At 39.1% G+C, this 21,899-nt stretch overlaps 3 protein-coding genes across 12 annotated transcripts in view; 2 read left to right on the forward strand and 1 right to left on the reverse strand.

Annotated features, from left to right (window-relative positions):
- Nucleotides 1–3,692, forward strand: part of fxyd5 (FXYD domain containing ion transport regulator 5) — a 71,053-nt gene extending 67,361 nt beyond the window's left edge. For 7 of the 8 annotated variants that reach the window (XM_058083699.1, XM_058083697.1, XM_058083695.1 and 4 more), the window contains one exon: nucleotides 1–3,681. In XM_058083699.1, the coding sequence (XP_057939682.1) occupies nucleotides 1–10 (10 nt within the window). In that variant the 3' untranslated portion in view covers nucleotides 11–3,681. The other variant, XM_058083700.1, reaches the window with a different exon arrangement.
- si:dkey-262k9.2 (uncharacterized) lies at nucleotides 351–21,868 on the reverse strand. 3 transcript variants are annotated; one of them, XM_058083701.1, is made up of 8 exons: nucleotides 21,757–21,868; nucleotides 13,821–13,875; nucleotides 13,546–13,581; nucleotides 11,037–11,069; nucleotides 7,895–7,969; nucleotides 7,742–7,810; nucleotides 7,581–7,623; nucleotides 351–3,170 (listed from the first exon to the last, which is right to left on the reverse strand). In XM_058083701.1, the coding sequence occupies exons 2-8, from the start codon at nucleotides 13,864–13,866 to the stop codon at nucleotides 3,125–3,127; spliced, it is 348 nt and encodes a 115-aa protein (XP_057939684.1). In that variant the 5' UTR covers nucleotides 13,867–13,875; nucleotides 21,757–21,868; the 3' UTR covers nucleotides 351–3,124. The 3 variants fall into 3 exon arrangements, with proteins under 3 accessions (XP_057939684.1, XP_057939686.1, XP_057939685.1); XM_058083703.1 differs by lacking the exon at nucleotides 21,757–21,868 and adding an exon at nucleotides 19,933–20,415; XM_058083702.1 differs by lacking the exon at nucleotides 21,757–21,868 and adding an exon at nucleotides 18,010–18,076.
- LOC131136621 (IgGFc-binding protein) overlaps nucleotides 20,950–21,899 on the forward strand; it is a 19,143-nt gene continuing 18,193 nt past the window's right edge. Inside the window, exon 1 of the mRNA XM_058083691.1 lies at nucleotides 20,950–21,144. Coding sequence (XP_057939674.1) covers nucleotides 21,078–21,144 — 67 coding nt within the window. The 5' untranslated portion in view covers nucleotides 20,950–21,077. The remainder of the gene's footprint in view (nucleotides 21,145–21,899) is intronic.

Here is a 21,899-nt window from a genome sequence, read left to right on the forward strand (position 1 = left end):
GTCGTATTGACGGGACCAAAGAAGAGATAGGAAAAAAAAAAAAAAAAAAAAAACAATGCTTCGACATGTGGAATGGATGTGTTCAAAAATAAAAAAATTGGCCATTTATCACAGATATTATAACATGACATTGACACTTTGCCCATGAGCAAATTTCTAACTCTTTGCTCTCAGGAAGTGGACTTTTTTTTTTTTCCCCTTCCCCCCCAGCAACAACAACAACATGGTGTTTAGTAAAGTGCGTCTAAACCTCTTAGTGTTTCTACGCTAATGAATAAAGTCCCCAAATAAACATGAGTCACTGACTGCTACCTTGGCATCGCCATGGCGACAAAAAAAGCAAAACAGGGTACATTTTCCAAACAGATTTAATGGCACAATAAATTCTATACAGTAGTTGTCCAATTGATTCCAAATCTGCTATGAAATATTATTATATATATATTTTTTATTATGTGAGTGGTCATCTGCTTGTACTACTACACATTATTATGATAGACAAGTACATATAAACATTTACAGTCATTTCGGTAAATAACTGACAACCACTAAGGGAACAGTATAAACACAAGCAAATACAGTGTATATACATTTTTTTTCTTAAAAAAAAAACAAAAAAAGGCCATCCTGCAAATATATTGCAATGTAAATTTGTACAAATTTAACAGTTAAAGCTCCTACATGCAGAATAATGGGCGCTTTGTGATTTGACACCTTGTCGTTGCTGATGCTGCATTTAAATGTTGCATTGTGGTTACTTGTTTGTCCAGCGGAAATATTAAATACAAAATCATTATGCGCATGTGAGGATATAAAAAGTGAAATGGTTTGTGTTGCAATCCGTTCGTTGAAATGTTGACAAACTTCAGTCAAAAGTTTGCGATGCGCTTTCCCATTCGGGAGCATGAGAAGCCATCTCCAAACTTTTGAAAGGTTCTGGCTTATACTATTTTGTTTTTATCATTCTTATATTTTGCATATATTTGATACACAGACTACAGTATAAGCCAGTAGAAGCACATACAACAGCCTAAAGACATAGATACACTTCAAATGACCTACTACAGTAAATGCATCACCAGCGGTTGACTCTCAAAAACATGTTTTTATCATTAATACAGCTGGAATAGGTGCAGATTCTGGAAGATCTGGAACGTTTTCTGTGCTGGTTATTGTGTGTAGCTGCTCTATAGGAGTCCACAGCTCATTAACCGTTCTATAATGGATGTGTAGTTTATTAATCGTTTATTAATCGTCGTTATTAATACGCTGCGTGACTCACAAATGTCCTTATTAGCATAGCTTGCTAACAAAGTGGCAACCGAAAGTTCGCTGCATTAAACGTCATCAGCGGTTGATTCTCAAAAACATGTTTTTATCGTTAATACAGCTGGAATAGGTGCAGATTCTGGAAGATCTGGAACGTTTTCTGTGCTGGTTATTGTGTGTAGCTGCTCTATAGGAGTCCACAGCTCATTAACCGTTCTATAATGGATGTGCCGTTTATTAATCGTTGTTATTAATACGCTGAGTGACTCCAACCGTCTTCTGAATATGTCACAAATGTCCTTATTAGCATAGCTTGCTAACAAAATGGCAACTGGAAGTTCTCTGCACTGAACGTCATCCGCGGTTGATTCTCAAAAACATGTTTTTATCGTTAATACACCCGGAATGGGTGCAAATTCTGGAAGATCTGGAATGTTTTCTGTGCTGGTTATTGTGTGCAGCTGCTCTATAGGAGTCCACAACTCAATACAAAGGGTTGACTCTCCAAAACACGTTTTTATCATTAATACAACTGGAATAGGTGCAGATTCTGGAAGATCTGGAATGTTTTCTCTGCTGGTTATTGTGTGTAGCTGCTCTATAGGAGTACACAACTCAATACAAAGGGTTGACTCTACAAAACACGTTCTTAGCGTTAATATACCTGGAATAGGTGCAGATTCTGGAAGATCTGGAATGTTTTCTCTGCTGGTTATTGTGTGTAGCTGCTCTATAGGGGTCCACAACTCAATACAAAGGGTTGACTCTCCAAAATACGTTTTTATCGTTTTACAGCAAACAATTCTAAATTCATATAAACAGAAATTTGTGCTGGAGCCTATCCCAGCTGTCTTCGGGCGAGAGGCGGGGTACACCCTGGACTGGTGGCCAGCCAATCACAGGGCACATATAGACAAACAACCATTCACACTCACATTGAGTGCTTACATGTGTCCATTAAAGTACATTCTCAGTGTTTATTGATATAATTAAAAAAAAAATTCCTTTCCCGCCAACTCCGATCTTGGAACAAATATGGATCTTGAAATGAAAGCCGATGAAGACCGACTTGGGCTAAAACGCCGGCAGGGAAACATCAGGCTCTGTATGGATGGAATCCAGCTATTGTGAGTATTTTCCCCCAATCATACATTACTTGTTAATTAAATTTCGCAATATTTTCACACCACTATCACGCCTGTGAGACACTTTGAAGGGAAAACTTTCCAAAACAAAAAATCCTGTTTTGCTGTTGTGTAAGCTTGTGTTTACTCTGACCATTTTTTGGAGTGGCTGAATCCGAGAATATAACTTGGGTGGGTTGACATTTTTTTTTTTTTTTTTTATCTTCGATTCCACAGCCCCTGTGAGTCGTAATGAGCCGGGAAGAGAAAATGTCAGAACAGGAGACTCAAGTGTGGACCTCTTATGGGCCGGCTTACTTTGGATTAGCATGTTTAGTCTCAGTCAACGACCATTTCACACGGATAGGTCGACTCCACGTGGAGCAAATTAAACATTTTTTTTTGGCTTGTTTATGCCGAGTATTTGGATCACTGCAAACAGAAGAAGCATTAAGCCATTTTTTTTTTTTTTGATTTCGATTCCTCAAATAGAATCCAATTAGAAGATTTGAATACGTTCCAAATGTCCCAAAATTGTGTCTATGATGGCTACAAGCAGCAGATATGGAGACCAAAGTAGAATATAATAGGATTGCTTATGGATTGATAATTTTTTTTTTTTTTGTAGGAGCAATACACAGAGCTGTTAAAGAAGTCTAATCCTCGTGATGAGATCATATAACCTGGTGAGTGTGGCTCTTTCTTCCATGTGTGCTCTTCTTTACCAGGAACTAGACTGCCCCTTTCTGGTCCTGCTCTGTAGGTACAGAATAAATCCTAAAGTAGAAAAAAGATTTAAAAAAAAAACATGACAGATGAGTTGAGACAGAGCAAACGTAAAAAAACATGTCATGTGGTAGATATTCTTAGGCTTTTTCTCCATTTAGAGACACAAGACGCAACCACGTGTCGGAACTCAGGAAACGCGCGTCTGTCTCAAACGGCGGCGGGGGCTCTGACAGCTGCACAGAGGCTGCGTCGCCTCAAAACACGACTCACCCCGGGTGGGACTTAGAAACCTGGCAAGGCGCTGTTGATCCAACAAGCACCAGGTTGCTGTGTGCATCTTTTCAGCACAGCATCAACACAAACACACACACACACACACATGAGGCAGCCAGTAATCCTGCAGAGGAATTTTAACCCTTTAACCTTGACTTGGGAGTCGTTCAGTAAACAGTTTGAACTTTCTAAACCCTGTTGACTCAACTTTGCAGATCATCTTCATTCATTCATTTTCTACTGCTTATTCTCAAGGGTCGCAGGGTGCTGGAGCCTATCCCAGTCTTCAAGCGAGAGGTGGGGTACACCCTGGACTGGTGGCCAGCCAGCCAATCACAGGGCACATATAGACAAACAACCATTCACACTCACATTCATACCTACGGACAATTTGGAGTCGCTAATTAACCGGAGTACCCGGAAAAAACCCACGCATGCACGGGGAGAACATGCACACTCCAGACAGAGATGGCCGAGGGTGGTATTGAACTTGGGTTTTCCTAGCTGTGAGGCCTGCGCGCTAAGCACTCGTCTACCATGCAGCCTGTGTTATTATTATGATTACTAAATTCATGTTTTTTGAGCTGCAATAAAAGCCTGTTGTTTTGGCGATCAAGTCAGGTGCTCATCTCACCAAACAACCACTGACACCTAGTGACCAATATAGAATACTACATTCACAATTTCAATGTATTTTAGTTTGCTTTGACATTTTTATGCTTCAAAATACTCAACTTAGGCCAGAAATATGTACAATTTCCTTCAAGATACATATTTTTTCTTCGGGCGAGAGGCGGGGTACACTCTGGACTGGTGGCCAGCCAATCACAGGGCACATATAGACAAACAACCATTCACACTCACATTCATACCTATGGACAATTTGGAGTTGCTAATTAACCTAGCATGTTTTTGGAATGTGGGAGGAAACCGGAGTACCTGAAAAAAAAACCCACGCATGCACGGAGAGAACATGCAAACTCCACACAGAGATGGCCGAGGGTGGAATTGAACTCGGGTGTCCTAGCTGTGATGTCTGCGCACCAACCACTCGACCGCCATGCAGCCTTCCCACGTTATTGTTAGGATTATTATGTTAGTCAGTATGTTTTGCAAGTTTGGTGCTTTGGCTCCAGCTACACACAATAACCCATACAGAAAGCTTTCTAGATCTTCCAGATTCTGCACCTATGTCTGAAGTGTTTACCAGCCCGGAATAATAATAATTAATACAATGATCAGCTTTCTTTCCATTCATTCATTCATTTTCTACCGCTTATCCTCATGAGGGTCGCGGGGGTGCTGGAGCCTATCCCAGCTGTCTTCGGACAAGAGGCGAGGTACACCCTGGACTGGTGGCCAGCCAATCACAGGGCACATATACGTAGACAAACAACCATTCACACTCACATTCATACCTATGGACAATTTGGAGTCGCCATGGAGCCACCATAGAGGTTACTTAGACTAAACATTTGCAGTGCATAGTATGTTCCCACTGAGAACTACTATTAGTACACGGATGTTGCACTCAACACGCCCTAAATGGTGAATGTGAGGCAATGCAATTCTCATTTAAAAAGGAGAGAACAGGAAACAGACAAATGTTATTGTCATTTCCGTAATCGATTTGGCACAGCACTGCACAGTCAAAATCCATGCCCTCGGGAATAGAGTACATAGAGTACATGTTATCAATGTCAAAGTCCAGCCAATAGTGCAGTTTTGTCATCAAAACACTTCCTGTTGTGGCCACACCTTTCCACCTTTACTGCTATGACGCTGCCACTGTTAGAAAGATAGTTTCAGCAATACTTTAACGACCACATATGAAGAGAATAACTGGACCGAGTGGTTAGCATGCAGGCCTCACAGCTCATTACGAAGATATTTCAAGAAAACATTTTTGACCCACTTATGGAAGGTTGGGGTAGAAACACAAAAAACTAAAATTTCTTAAAATGTATAAAAGGTCAGTTAAAAATGTGAATGACATGATATTAAAAACATGTTTTTTGAGGAATACCTAGAATATGAAATGATAAAAAATGTTCATTACGAAGATATTTCAAGAAAACAACCTGACCGGGTCATTTTTGACCCACTTATGGAAGGTTGGGGTAGTAACACAAAAACTAAAATTTCTTAAAATGTATAAAAGGTAAGTTAAAAATGTGAATGGCATGATATCAAAACATGTTTTTTTAGGAATACCTGAAATATGAAATGATAAAAAATTTTCATTACGAAGATATTTTAAGAAAACAACCTGACCGGGTCATTTTTGACCCACTTATGGAAGGTTGGGGTAGTAACACAAAAACAAAAATTTCTTAAAATGTATAAAAGGTAAGTTAAAAATGTGAATGGCACAATATCAAAACATGTTTTTTGAGGAATACCTGGAATATGAAAAATTCATTACAAAGATATTTCAAGAAAACAAGTCATTTTTGACCCACTTATGCATCTAAGGGTTAAAACAGAAAAAACATCTTCAGGCACACTGCTGCCCCTGTGCTGTTAGAGTACTGGGGGGGGGGGGGGTCATAGGTCATAGTATGCTGTGAAAAATCTGTTGCTAGCGTGATATAGGTGAGCAACATCAAAGCAGGATTTTGACAGCCTGACAACTTCCTGTATGCTGTGGGCCATTCCCGGTTCCATTAACTGCACAATTTGACACAGATACATTATTCACTTGTGTCGGTTGGTACAATTTCATTCAGACTAAGGCTGCAAGTGATCTGACCCAATCTGCTGTTAGAAGAACACGGTTGCTGTATCCCCCCCACAAAAGGACATGGATCAGGAGGTTAGCTGTAGAACAGGTTAGATCTTGTTTGAGTCATGTGGGACCAGTGGCGATCACCATCTTGACAGCTAAAGAGGTGAGGTGTGTTCCACGGTGACGCATGAGGACCTCATGGTTGGGATGGTAATTGCTTAGCAAGTCCAAGCAGGCTTAAATGGGTGGAGACTGGTTTCAGTTTGCTAGCTAAGTGTTTTCTTCTGGTTTTGGATGCCGTTGGGCTGGGTGAAGTGAGCCATATGGGTAAGGGCAGCAGGGAGACTGTTAGCCACTAGACTGGTTCTCTCACCTGCAGGCTAACAGGAAAGTGTGAAAGTGGGGCATGCTTTTCGTCTAACACACACACACACACACGCACAGATATAGTCTGCACCCTAGTCTCCATAGTGGAGTCCTTTAACCCTTAGATGCATAAGTGGGTCAAAAATCACCCGGTCAGGTTGTTTTCTTCAAATATCTTCGTAATTAATTTTTTTTTATCATTTCATATTCCAGGTATTCCTCAAAAAATATGTTTTGCTATCATGCCATTCAAATTTTTAACTTACATTTTATACATTTTAAGACATTTTAGTTTTTCTGTTACTACCCCAACCTTCCATAAGTGGGTCAAAAGTGACCCGGTCAGGTTGTTTTCTTGAAATATCTTCGTAATGAAATTTTTCTATCATTTCATATCCAGGTATTCCTAAAAAAACATGTTTTGCTATCATACCATTCACATTTTTAACTTACCTTTTATAAATTTTAAGAAATTTTAGTTTTTGTGTTACTACCCCAACCTTCCATAAGTGGGTCAAAAATGACCCAGTCAGGTTGTTTTCTTGAAATATCATTGTAATGAAAAATTGTTATCATTTCATATTCCAGGTATTCCTCAAAAAACATGTTTTTGATCTCATGCCATTCACATTTTTAACTTACCTTTTATACATTTTAAGAAATTTTAGTTTTTGTGTTACTACCCCAACCTTCCATAAGTGGGTCAAAAATGACCCGGTCAGGTTGTTTTCTTGAAATATCTTTGTTATGAACATTTTTTATTATTTCATATTCCAGGTATTCCTCAAAAAACATGTTTTTGCTATCATGCCATTCACATTTTTAACTTACCTTTTATACATTTTAAGAAATTTTAGTTTTTGTGTTACTACCCCAACCTTCCATAAGTGGGTCAAAAATGACCCGGTCAGGTTGTTTTCTTGAAATATCTTCTTAATGAAAATTTTTTATCATTTCATATTCCAGGTATTCCTGGAATACGCATTGATTCTCGTATGGGTCATTTTTGACCCACGAAGGGTTAATAGCTGAAAGAGAACATATGACAAAAACAGAAATGAAAGTTCCATAGCGAACAAATGCAACCTTACCCTTGCTGTTGTTTGTGCATGCGGCGTCTTACTAATATTACAGCTGCAAGAGAGAGAGTGAAAATGTCAAAGCCACAAAAAGCTTTTGTTTCGGTGTTCGGTTTGACATGCACGACTTCAACTAAGCGTTGAAGGGCATGGACTTCAAACAAAAAACTTACCAACTATGGCTGCAACTGAGAGAGTCAACATGCTCACAGCGACAATGATGACAATCAGAGTGAACTGATCTAAAAGGCAAAAATAATCATATGACGCCCCAGTGATCAAATACATATTGATACAGAATGCATTCTATTCTATTCTATACTCACCTGATGTGTCTTCTTCACCCTTGGTTTTATCAACAAATGTGCCAGAACCACCTCTGTCCTGTACCTCTGTGATCTCTGCAAGAGAAGATGAAAACATGTCAGCCTTGGAAGTACATAGACAGAACTACAGGTGAGGAAACAAGATGCCTATTTCTGTCCACTTTGCTTATTTAATTGAACCTCTATGGTGGTGAGTGTGAATGGTTGTTTGTCTATATGTGCCCTGTGATTGGCTGGCCACCAGTCCAGCGTGTACCCCACCTCTCGCCCGAAGCAAAAAAATATGTATCTTTAAGGAAATTGTACATATTTCTGGCCTAAGTTGAGTATTTTGAAGCATAAAAATGTCAAAGCAAACTAAAATACATTGAAATTGTGAATGTAGTATTCTATATTGGTCACTAGGTGTCAGTGATTGTTCGGTGAGATGAGCACCTGACTTGATCTCCAGAACAACAGGCTTTTATTGCAGCTCAAAAACATGAATCTAGTCAATTTTAATCATAATAATAACACAGGCTGCATGGTAGACGAGCGGTTAGCGTGCAGGCCTCACAGACAGGAGAACCCAAGTTCAATTCCACCCTCGGCCATCTCTGTGTGGAGTTTGCATGCTCTGGTTTCCTCCCACATTCCAAAAACATGCTAGGTTAATTGGCGACTCCAAATTGTCCATAGGTATGAATGTGAGTGTGAATGGTTGTTTGTCTATATGTGCCCTGTGATTGGCTGGCCACCAGTCCAGGGTGTACCCCGCCTCTCGACCAAAAACAGCTGGGATAGGCTCCAGCACCCCTTGCAAACCTCGTGAGGATAAGCGTTAGAAAATGAATGAATGAAAAAGCCACATAAACACAACAGCCATTATTGTCCAAAATGTCCCCATTTTATCCAAAGAGTGAATATTTAGTGTGACCACCATTATTATCTAGCACCGTCTTAATCCTCTTAAGCATGGAATTCACCAGAGCTGCACAGGTTGTTCACGCCACACTGGTGGAGACACCTCGTGCTCCTCCTCCTTCCTTGTGCTTGAGGAATGAGGTGCTCAATTGGTCATACCTTCATCTTCCTTAGTAAGCTCACTCGTCATCCTGGGGGTGGGTTTGGAGTTGTTATGAAAACTGACGTGTGGCCCAGTTTCTCAAGGGAGGGGATCATGCTCCGCTGTCACAGTACATGTCGAAATTTATGTTGGATCACAACTCTCTCTAGCAGTACCAGACCATGACCCTACCACCGCCATGCTTGACTGAAGGCAACCACTGTATGCTTCATTTGGGTTGTAGCTTGGGAGCCTGTTTGGACCGGTCTATACCGGTAAGCAGGTTATTATTTAGGGTGGGTCCAACTAATATGTAGCGCCACACTTGCATTCATCATTCATTCATTCATTTTCTACCGCTTATCCTCACAAGGGTCACGGGGGTGCTGGTACACCCTGGACTGGTGGCCAGCCAATCACAGGGCACATATAGACAAACAACCATTCACACTCACATTCATACCTATGGACAATTTGGAGTCGCCAATTAACCTAGCATGTTTTTGGAATGTGGGAGGAAACCGGAGCATGCAAACTCCACACAGAGATGACCGAGGGATGGAATTGAACTTGGGTTTTCCTAGCTGTGAGTCCTGCGCGCTAACTGGTCGTCTACCATGCAGCCTGTGTTATTATTATGATTACTAAATTCATGTTTTTGAGCTGCAATAAAAGCCTGTTGTTTTGGCGATCAAGTCAGGTTCTCATCTCACCGAACAATCACTGACACCTAGTGACCAATATAGAATACTACATTCACAATTTCAATGTATTTTAGTTTGCTTTGACATTTTTATGCTTCAAAATACTCAACTTAGGCCAGAAATATGTACAATTTCCTTCAAGATACATTTTTTTTTCTTTGGGTGAGAGGCGGGGTACACTCTGGACTGGTGGCCACCCAATCACAGGGCACATATAGACAAACAACCATTCACACTCACATTCATACCTATGGACAATTTGGAGTCGCCAATTAACCTAGCATGTTTTTGGAATGTGGGAGGAAACCGGAGTACCCGGAAGAAAACCCACGCATGCACGGGGAGAACATGCAAACTCCACACAGAGATGGCCGAGGGTGGAATTGAACTCGGGTCTCTAGCTTTGAGGCCTGCGCAGTAACCACATAACCACCGTGCAGCCCTATTATTATATTATTATTATGTTTCATAACCACTTACCTAAATATTTGTGGACCTAGGGCTAACCAAAGTGCGGCCTGGGGGCCATTTATGTCTGGCGTCCCTTTCCATTGACCCTCAGCACTTTATAATTGGACAATTTAACAACTAAAACTAAACTAAAAACAGAAAAAAATGCGGAAAAAAGCACAAAAAAGAGTTTTTTGGAATGTGGGAGAAAAACGTAAATTCATTACATTTAAGATATGCATAAAGTGGCTAATCCATGAATTATTATTACAGTCTGAGTCGCTATGACATCAAAAGAACTGTCAACCCTCAGGTCTCCTAGTTGTGAGATCAGCGCGCTAACCACTCAACCACCGTGCAGCCTCACATCCATCATAAGTATCTTATTTAATAACTAAACATAATAGTGTTATTGCTTTTGCAGCAAATAATGTCAGGTATCTCTGGCTTAGTGGAGCTATTTCAAAAGGAAGTGGAGAAAATCAAGAATGGTGGCTTTGGGAGCGTAAACATGTGAATTGTAGCATCAGGCCCGGGTGTGAACAGATCTGTAATTCCATCAAATGTCTATCAAAGCCGAGATGAGGAGTGACACAAAGTGGCGTACAGAGAGAATGAGAATGCCAATGTTGATTAGCGTAGCTGGGATGTCGAAATGTGCATTGGCGGCCTTTTGGCACAATCCTCAAGGCCCCTATAGGGAGCTAATTGATTCCATTCAGGGACGTAATGGGGGATGGGATGAGTTGACGGGAAAGTCATCAGGGACCGAAGCTGTTTGCACGTCCTTGTTGGTTTAGAACGACCTGTACACAATGCTAAATGACAATAAATGCAGAGGCCATAACCTTCCTGTACTCTTCCTTTGGACGCCTGCCATTAGTGTCTGCAAGAATGACGCAAGTCCTGCTGACGCTATTGGGAATTGGGATCATCCACTCACCATTTTCGTCAAATGGGTCTTCATCATCCATACCTGTGAATGGAGCAAAAAATACTTTAAAACAACAATAGCCATCGTAAAAGTGTTGAGAATGTTAATAGAGATTGGGCCCGGCATTAAGTACACATGCTCAAGCTCATGATAAACAATAACAAGTAAATAACATGACAAGTCCTTCCAGTATTTTACATTGATGCAACTACAGCTACAATAATACAGAACCTCGGTTAGCATCATTGATTTGTTACAGAAGGTCCCACTCTAAATAAATCAATGTTTCCCATAAGAAATCATATAAATTCAATTCATCCATTGCAGAAAAACAACACATTTTTATAGTTTTACAATTAGATTATTATATAGGTTCAATTCCACCCTCGGCGTGCATGGGTTTTCTCCAGGTACTCCGGTTTCTTCCCACATTCCAAAAACATGCTAGGTTAATTAGCGACTCCAAATTGTCCATAGGTATGAATGTGAGTGTGAATGGTTGTTTGTCTATATGTGCCCTGTGATTGGCTGGCGACCAGTCCAGGGTGTACCCCGCCTCTCGCTTAAAGACAGCTGGGATAGGCTCCAGCCTATCCACTAGGAAAAGCGGTAGAAAATGAATGAATTCAGTATCCAAATGCATAGAAACTTGTATAAAAAAGGCCAGCATTGTTAGTTCAGTGAACGGCATCATGCCTGGTTTGTCACGTGAACAACGTCTCCGGCCACTGGGTATGAAACCTGCATGAACGCCACAATACGAGAGGATCTGTTGACGATAGACTGCGTCCAGTGTGAGATAGAGAGACTATTCCTGACTGGGATCACTGGGACCAGTTTCGCTGTGGCACGGGAAACATTCAGCAGTGTGTGTGTCGACACGGTATAGACTATTGTGTCTTTGGTAGGTGCCATTTTCTTTTAAGTTATTTGTTGGATTTTTGTTTCTGTATGCTAATATCCAAAAATATGATTCATATGAGTAAAATCCATCTTGGTGAAGATGCGATATGTTTCCCGCGGTATCCCTGCATACTGTCACCTGTAAATCGGTGTGTAAGTGCGGTAATACCACCCTTCCTCCGTAGCAGAGCGTCCATCGCAACCATTGCGGAGGAACATGTGTTCATCACATACACATGAATGCACAGACAACATGTACTGTATATAATGCAGAATGTTTCGTGAGAAACTACACTGTACTATACTATACTAATTAGAACTAGAGTTGTACGATAGTGGAAGTGGCATAACCTCGAAGGTGATGTTTTGCACCACAACATACTTAATATTTACATCAAAAAGGCTGCAGATTCTTTCAAAACTGTTTTGTAAATGAGTGGTCACAATAAATGAATGTCTCTATTTGACAATAAGTGTACAAGTCCTGGTTAAACATGCCTGCTGTGACCGTTGACCCTTGTTAACTACTCTCATGGCCTAAAGGACACATAACACACCTCCATAGACAAACATTGGCACTGACAATAGTGAAACCATGGAAATCAAGTAGAAACTTGAATTCAATACGTCAGCTGACTCCTATAAAAGTAAAAAAGATAGATGTAGTTCTGTTTCAATAATGGGCATGTAGGTTACAGCAATGAAGAAAATTGGCTGCATGGTGCATGAATGGTTAGCGCGCACACCTCACAGCTAGGAAACCCGAGTTCAATTCCACCCTCGGCTATCTCTGTGTGGAGTTTGCATGTTCTCCCCGTGCATGCGTGGGTTTTCTCCGGGTACTCCGGTTTCCTCCCACATTCCAAAAACATGCTAGGTTAATTGGCGACTCCAAATTGTCCATAGGTATGAATGTGAGTGTGAATGGTTGTTTGTCTATATGTGCCCTGTGATTGGCTTGGCGACCAGTCCAGGTTGTACCCCGCCTCTCGTCCGAAGACAGCTGGGATAGGCTCCAGCAACCCCGCGACCCTCGTGAGGATAAGCGGTAGAAAATAAATGAATGAACGAACTTAAAAAAGGTCACAGGTCAGGACTAGAGTCATGAGATTTGGACTCAAGTCACACTTTCCATGACTTTGGACTTGACTTAATATTATTACCAAAGACTTGTAAGACTTTGACACCAACGACTCAGGACTTGACTCAGACTTTAGCCTGGTGACTTGAAAATTCTTGACATTTTCAGTGAATGAGTAAAAGTAAGGGCTGCACGGCGGACAAGTGGTTAGCGCACAGGCCTCACAGCTAGGAGACCGGGGTTCGATTCCACCTTCGGCCATCTCTGTTTGGTTGTTTGCATGTTCTTTTCTCCGGGTATTCCGGTTTCCTCCCACATTCCAAAAACATGCTAGGTTAATTGGCGACTCCAAATTGTCCATAGGTATGAATGTGAGTGTGAATGGTTGTTTGTCTATATGTGCCCTGTGATTGGTCGGGGACCAGTCCAGGGTGTACCCCGCGGTAGAAAATGAATGAATAAATAAAATGATCAATTAATAGCCCCCAATTCTCCTGATAAGACCGTGACAGCTGATGAAGGTGCATTACGTACCATCATCTGCAGATCCTTCAAAGCCATCTGAAAAAACTGTAAAGGAGAGAAGGAATTAGTTCACTCACTTCAACGCTTTTCAATCACTCAAGAAAAATAAATCACAGACGTGGTTTGCATGAAGTTATATATGGAGACCTTGAGTCACGGTACTAATTTATGTCCACATATACGAAACTTTAATGATGTTCTTGAACGTGAACGTGAACACTCTCGGCCTGCACTATGTAGTACTGTATGTCAGCAGCTTGATTAGATAAGCGATGAGAACTCACCAATGGAGGTCGGCAGCAGCAGACACAGGAACAATAATCGCATCATCTTCAAATACTGTTAGAGAGAAAGAAGTTAAAAATATCAGACATCACGTTGTGTAAAAACCCTAGCATCGCTGGCTTGGAGATGGAGTGTGATGGAAAGCTTCAATGATGCCTATTATTGGTCTTGTTTGGCACTTTGAGTCCCTGGATAACGTAGCCAGTCAGTGGAAAATTAAAAAGTCCCACTTGCACTGTTTATACTGATCTCAGGGAACGCACGCTAGGCTACGTTGCAACTTGAGGAGCGTGTAAGGGTCAGAGAAGGAGAGCCTTATTTCCCACACTGCTCAGCAAAAAAAAAAAAAAAAAAAGATGGAGAATTCCGTCACAGTCAGCTGCAAACAAGTGGCTATTTGACATTGTCGTCTCCTTTGCACAAAGTCTTCTATGTACAACTGATTTCATAATATTATTGTTTTTGCATGCAGGAATACAAAGCAGCTTTCAGGTGAGCAAATATTTCAATCAGAAATCACTCCACACTCTTTATTGTTGTTTATTGTTCTACCTTATCTTATTTATTGTGTGGAAATATGTATATAATAACTATAAAAGCAATCTTCACTCGCTAAATGTACTGCAAAAAAAGGCCAGTAAGGATAATTCATAATGCCGCCTACAGAGAACATACTAACTCATTCATTCATTCATTTTCTACCGCTTTTTCCTCACGAGGGTCGCGGGGGTGCTGGAGCCTATCCCAGCTGTCTCCGGGCGAGAGGCGGGGTACACCCTGGACTGGTCGCCAGCCAATCACAGGGCAACATACTAACTCCTTATTTCTAAAAGCACAAATACCTCAACTTGCTGACATAGTTCATCTTCAAACAGCTAAAATAATGCATAAGGCTAAAAATAACCAATTAGCTAAAAATGTAATCCAATACTTTCCATTAGGTTAAGTCCGTTAAGTCTTTCCATCAGTCATGATGTGCTGTACATATCACTATATTGACAGTTACTATGGTACCCATTAGTATGTCATTATATGGTCATATCACCTCGTACTGTGGTACGTGATAAAAAAAATTAAAATTAATAAAACAAAAACTTAAATTACATTAGGAAAGCAGGAAGTGAACAAATGTAACGGTTACTGATTGTAAAAGTGCCAGGTGGAGGGGTAGGATTTAATAAGCTTTGCTTCTTCCTACTCCTTTTGGACATGTGGAACTGTGAACTGATTATGGGATGCATTCAATTGTAATCTGATGCATGTTCAAATGAAATTAAACCATTACCATTACATTTGTGGACAAGAAAAGCATTGACTTCCACTTGAGTCTTGAGTCTTGAACCAGTCATGATGTGCTATACATATCACTATATTGACACTTACTATGGTACCCATTATGTCATTGGATGGTCATATCACTTCGTACTTCGGTACGAGGTGCATTATTAAAAAAATAATAATAATTTTAAAAAAAAACCTTAAACTATATTATGAAAGCAGGATGTGAACAAATGTAACAGTTACTGATTGTAAAAGTACCAGATGGAGGGGTAGGATTTAATAAGCTTTGCTTCTTCCTACTCCTTTTGGACATGTGGAACTGTGAACTGATTATGTGATGCATTCAATTGTAATCTGATGCATGTTCAAATGAAATTAAACCATTACCATTACCAATATTTCCCGGTCAACTGACACACCAGCATTGGCAGCAATGCATAAAAGGAGAACTCCGTCAACTTCCTGGTGGAAAAAGGGTCCAAAGTTAACCGTACCTTTGCACCACAAAGATGCAAAACGCAGCTGTTTTTGCACGACGCCAAACAAAGCCCCCAGCTGTATCCAACACAATACAAGCGGATGATATTTTTAAAATAGGAAAACACGGGAATGACCTCTCTTCCAGTGGAAGTCCCAGATGAGACTCTGCTGGTGGTATCGGGTCATTGAGGTTTTGCATGGGATCAGGAACTAATAGTCACTCATGCAAGTAATACAGAAGGAACTCTGCCGCTGACCTTTGTGCCCAGTGTTCATTGTTAGCTATACCCATTGTGTTTGGCTTCCTCTGCTCTTAATGACTGTGGAAAGAACTAATGTAACCCACGGTACATTTATCACACATCTGCAGACGGCAGCTCCTTGCTCATTTTACAGGAATAAGATTCTAATGAGGAGTCGGTGAATTGAAATGAGAACATAAGAGACAAACAGAACAATTTTTAAACACATTTTGTTGAAAAATTCTCCGACTTGCCACGGATGCTGGCGTCAGCAAAATTCAATTTGTCTCCCCTGCAGGGCCACACAGTAATGAGTCCAGAACACATCAAGATTATGGGCTAAATTAGAACAGTATCACAAACTATTAGCTCAGCCATACTGGAAAATAAAGACGTTAATCACACAACAGATGTCGATTCGGGGAGGTTGTGTAGTCGGGGGCTGGTGCGGGCCTCTGGAATAACTGCGGGGAGATTTTCCAAATGCAAACAACCTAAGATGCTGCAAATAAAACCTGCCTCTAAATTACTTTTCTGAGTCGCTTTGCTTGAAATAATAAGCTGGTCCAATTTAGGGAGTATTTATAAAGTACTTTATATCTAAATGGCTTCTGATGCCTGCAGCATTTTCAAAGCGGGTGATACAGTATATTCTTGTACATTTGGAGGGTGACTGAATTTCCTCTTTAATACCGGATCATACCATTATCTTTCTTATAAAGAACAAATACCAGCCTTCTTCCGGATAGACAAAAAAAATCATCTACAAATCTGAATACCTGGGAGCAGTGCAGAAAAAAGAAAAATACAGAAATTGTGCATAAATAAATAAATATTGACTTTTTATTCCTGTACATCAGGATTTACAAAATTTGGGGTTAAACATTTGATGCTATCTTATAGCTCATCAAGCTGGTACACCAGTTCTTGGTAACTAACTTGGTTATTTACAGTCGCCGAGAAGTGAAAACGTTCAAAAAAGTGGAAGTGGAAGTCAATGGTTTTCTTGTCCACAAATGTAATGGTAATGGTTTAATTTCATTTGAACATGCATCAGGTTACAATTGAATGCATCACATAATCAGTTCACAGTTCCACATGTCCAAAAGGAGTAGGAAGAAGCAAAGCTTATTATAGCCTACCCCTCCATCTGGTACTTTTACAATCAGTAACTGTTACATTTGTTCACTTCCTGCTTTCCTAATATAGTTTAAGGGGTTTTTTTTTTTTTTTTTTAATAATGCACCTCATACCAGCAAAGCTTATTATATCCTACCCCTCCATCTGGTACTTTTACAATCAGTAACTATTACATTTGTTCACTTCCTGCTTTCCTAATGTAATTTAAGTTTTTGTTTTATTAATTTTAATTTTATTTTTTTTAATCACGTACCACAGTACGAGGTGATATGACCATATAATGACATACTAATGGGTACCATAGTAACTGTCAATATAGTGATAGTGAATAGTAAATAGTTTAAGGTTTTGTTTTCATTTTAATTTCTGATTAAAATGTAAGGTATTTCATTAAACATCACCTCAAATGACTGTTGTTGGATACCAGAAACTTAAATCACACTGTATAGATTTGCTTCAGCGATGTTAAAAGTGTTTTATCATTAATATAAGTGTATATGCAAAAAACGATACATTTCAGAAACTGTGGTACCTGCACACAATTCCAATTTGGATCTTGAGCCTAAAAACTTGCTCTCAATAATCTGGACTAGTTCCGATAACGGGTTTTATCATGTGATCCAGTTTGCAAAAACATTCATGTGACGGGAAAATAAAGTTAGACAAAGGTTTTTTTGTTTTTTTGTTATCGTCTCACACTGATAACATTGCTGCACTTAACTACACTGACGGACTTGATAAAATTCCTAATGAGGGTTCATATCGGAATGGATGGATGACTCAGAAAACTAAAGCTAAACACGGGAAAAGCAGTTATTGCCTTAGTTCATGTAATAGTAAATAAAATGCTGACATCAATTTTTAATACCTTTTTGACTTAAAATTATTATCTTAGGTTATTTTTTTTATTGATTTTATATTTTTTTGCAAAAATAAATAATCATAAATAATAAATAAAAATAAACTAATAAATAAAAATAAAATAATAATTAAAATAAAATAATAAAATAATAAATAATAAGATAAAATAATAAATAAAACTCACATTTCTTCAGTTGATGCCATGCATGTCAGTGAACCGTCCTTCATCAAGGAACTGAGCACTACTAATGTGGCTTGTGGAGCCAATAAGAGGATATGGTGTTTCGGACAATGACAGCCTTATACACGTACATCCTGTATTGCCCCCTTCACATCCTCCATGCGTGCCTGTGTGTGTTTATGTGTGTGTGCGTGCAGATGAACACACACCAGGATGTATGAAAACACATCATACAATAGGTGTATCGTAATGACTGCATTTGAGATAAAAAAAAAAAACATCAGCAACTGGGACGTGCTGGTCTCAGCTCAGATTTACCTTTACATTATCAGATGGAGACAAAGCTCCAGTGCTCTGTTTTTGTTCTCAACAGTATCACAAGGGCTCAAACAAGGGTTTGGAAAAGTCAAGCCCTATCTAAACATCGAAAATGCTGCCTCGTCATGCATTTGACAACAACAAGGAGAAGGGCAGCATGTTAAACGTGGACAATAATCAAGCGGGCAGATCCGAACAAGAGAAAATGTTAACATTTTCTGGTTCTCTACCAGAAAAACATAAGAACACCACCAACGGTTAGCATATGTTACCAATAGTGCCTTTAAAAAGCCACCCCCCCCAAAAAAAAAACACACAAATGTTTTGTTTCTCATAATTGTACAACTTTTTTTCTTTAATATTTCAACTCCATGCAACTAAAATGGCATACATTTTTCTTCATAATATTAAGAGTTTATTCTTGTAAAATTGAGGTTAAAGTACAACATTTTTGTTGTATATTTTGTCAATATTTTGACTTTATTCTAATGAAATTACAGCTGTTTTTTCCATTTCTGGTCATAATTATGACTTCAATACCATACAATTATAACTTTATTTCTTGGAACATTATAACCTTTTTCTAAACCTAACTTTCACAAAATTACAACTTTTTTTTTTACGTTATACTACAAAACTGGATGTTACTTTTCCTTGTGATGTTATTCTCTTCAGAATTTTTCTCATTAGATTACAAATTTTTTCACTTAATATTTTGGCTTTATTCTTGTGAAATGTATACATATTTTTTCTTGTTAAATTATATGCTACGAACATGCTATGGGACAATAAAAAAAAAACGGCCACAAATGACCTCCGGGCTGCAGTTTGGGAACCCCTGTGATGGGCTATAAATGAAATGATCGTTTGCAGCTAAACTTTGCCAAATGGCTATTATTAGCTGACAATACACATGAGTAATGTGGAGGAGGAAGAGATGAGATCATCTTTTGAATGCATTAATATTATGCATTAATTATGCATTAATATTAAAATACTATTTACGGTACTATGCTTTTGTCATTTGTCATTTATTTTATACTTGTCTGGCTGCTCAAGTCTTTCCTAATGGTGAGAGTTTGACTCTGGAACAGATCATTTCTGTTCTTCCATCATTTCTATTAGTCTCGTCTTGAAATTTGAAGAAATCCATCAAATTGTGTGTGTTCTATTTTGAAACTCAATAACCAACACCAACAATCCTAAAATGGAAAACACTTTTAAAGAATCCCTGGCTGTGGATTTTGATAAAAGATCAACACAGAATATAACTTTGTCCATAGCAATCCACTAAAAAAAATTCCATCAAAATCAGCTCAAAAGGTATCCTGTAATCCTGCAAGCAAACAAAACAAAACGAAAGAATAATCTCTAAAATCAATTCTCCAGAGATGAATTGGCCCTGACTGACCTCTGACACTAATAATGAATGTGGATCATATCTAGCACAAAACCAAACACAAAATGTGTCATAAAGAGCACATTGAATAGGTGAAATACATTTACAACAACAACAACAACGGATATTTAAATTCAGGTTTAGTGCATAAGAACATGACAAACAACGCTGCAAAATACTAGGATTAGTAATATTTGTGTAATACATACCAATAGAGAAGGCGAGGTGAACTAGATGAAGTGCATCCTTGTGCTTCTGTGCTGTCATTAAAAATGACACACTGCCCACAGCTGGAGCCCTTTTCATTGCCGGAATCTGCTACTTCGTGAGTCAAAGTTTGCTTTCATTTACTTGGGAGGGGATTTACAAAAGTGACTCAATCTGCAGCTACTTGCAGTGCGTCGATAGAAAAATACGAGACGGCTCCGGCTCGACTGTTTCCTGCTTTTACTGTGAGTACGACGCCACAACTTCCGGTGAAGTTCACATCACCGTCAAACATTACAGAATGATTTATATTTAATATATAATGTATATAACATATAATTTCTGTGTTACTACACCACCGTGCCGGTGGAAATGACAAGATACTTTTCAAAACCACATCTTTCGTGTCATCATGCTATGTATTGTATAGTGTTAGCGTAATGCTAACAGGATTTAAACCTAATCCATCTGGTGTCGTGGGTTTCCTGCTTTTACTGCGAGTACGACGCCACAACTTCCGGTGAAGTTCACATCACCGTCAAACATTACAGAATGATTTATATTTTTATTATTTATATTTAATTTAATTAATTTAATTTAATATTTTTAATTTAAGTTACTACACCACCGTGCAGAAATTACAAGGTACTTTTCAAAACCACATTTTTCGTGTCATCACTATGTATAGTGTTAGCGTAATGCTAACGGGATTTAAACCTAATCCACCTGGTGTCGTGAGTTTCCTGCTTTTACTGTGAGTACGACGCCACAACTTCCGGTGAAGTTCACATCACCGTCAAACATTACAGAATGATTTATATTTGTATTATTGATATTTAATTTAATTTATTATTGATTTAATTTATTTAACATTTTTAATTTAAGTTACTACATCACCGTGCCGGTGGAAATTACAAGGTGTCATGCTATGTATAGTGTTAGCGTAATGCTAACGGGATTTAAACGTAATCCATCTGGTGTCGTGAGTTCTCGCGATAATTGGAGAGGTCTATATAAGTGCAGGTGTGCTAATTGATATACAATAGCGTCTTCCTGGTAGTGTGTTGTTCGCCGCTGTTTTGTTTGTCGTCTCCCCTGGAAATGGACCTAGCATAAATTCTCCTTGAAAACAAATCAATGTACTGTAATGTTCTTGTTCCTGTGCAAGATGTTGCAGTTTATTGTCCTGCTTCAAGTGTCCCTGGTGGGCTTCGGTAAGTGTGTGTGCTACATATGGCTCAGCGATATAATTAACCCAGACTTAAAGGTCATTTTAAGTGACTGATTTGGCACATAGTGTTGAATGATTTAATGTGTTGGTATAGCTCATTGACTTAAGTGCTGGACTCAGGTGCTGTTTAATCCTCATTTGTGACTTGTAATGAACATGTTGCAAAACGTACAGTATTCCTACCTTGTAATAACTCATCTTTTCCATCTATTAGTTCACTTAAAACAATGCTCAAGTTCCACTGTATTGTATTTGTCCACTTTTGAGTGATGACTGGGGTGTGCCAAAACCCTTGGAGCTACTAAGCTAACTTATACTTTGTTTTGGTTTCAGACAAATACACTTATCAATAAAATATACAGCTACTTTTAAAACATGTAAAACAAGAAAAGTGAAGAATACTTGAACAAACGGTCTTGTTTCATTTCACCCTTAGTTTAAAATGTGCTACAACAAACAATGAAAGCAGACATCCATGATCCTTTTCCACATGTATAACTTAGCTCAGTATTAACTTGCAAATATTTACTCAGCCATATATTTTAAGCACTATCACTCTTGCGTCTCGTCAGAGTATTTGTAATTGTATACTTACATTTAAGCTTGCAGTAGGTCAAGATTGAATCCTATGCACTTTTGCTATGTTGTTGCTCCCACACCGAGATCCTTGTTATCATGGAAACTACTGGAATTGTTCTGCACGTTAAGACAGGTGTACCCGGTCAGGAACAAGGAACG

Source organism: Doryrhamphus excisus, chromosome 10 (assembly GCF_030265055.1).
Source record: "Doryrhamphus excisus isolate RoL2022-K1 chromosome 10, RoL_Dexc_1.0, whole genome shotgun sequence".
NCBI lineage: Eukaryota > Metazoa > Chordata > Actinopteri > Syngnathiformes > Syngnathidae > Doryrhamphus > Doryrhamphus excisus.

What these genes read in the sequence shown, in the direction of transcription:
- si:dkey-262k9.2 (XM_058083701.1), bottom strand. Translation starts at nt 13,866, where the DNA reads ATGATGCGATTATTGTTCCTGTGTCTGCTGCTGCCGACCTCCATTG. An exon ending in GCTGCTGCCGACCTCCATTG is followed by an intron (nt 13,582 to 13,820) that starts GTGAGTTCTCAT and finishes TCTCCTTTACAG; the next exon opens with TTTTTTCAGATGGCTTTGAA. An exon ending in ATGCACAAACAACAGCAAGG is followed by an intron (nt 3,171 to 7,580) that starts GTAAGGTTGCAT and finishes TTTCTACTTTAG; the next exon opens with GATTTATTCTGTACCTACAG.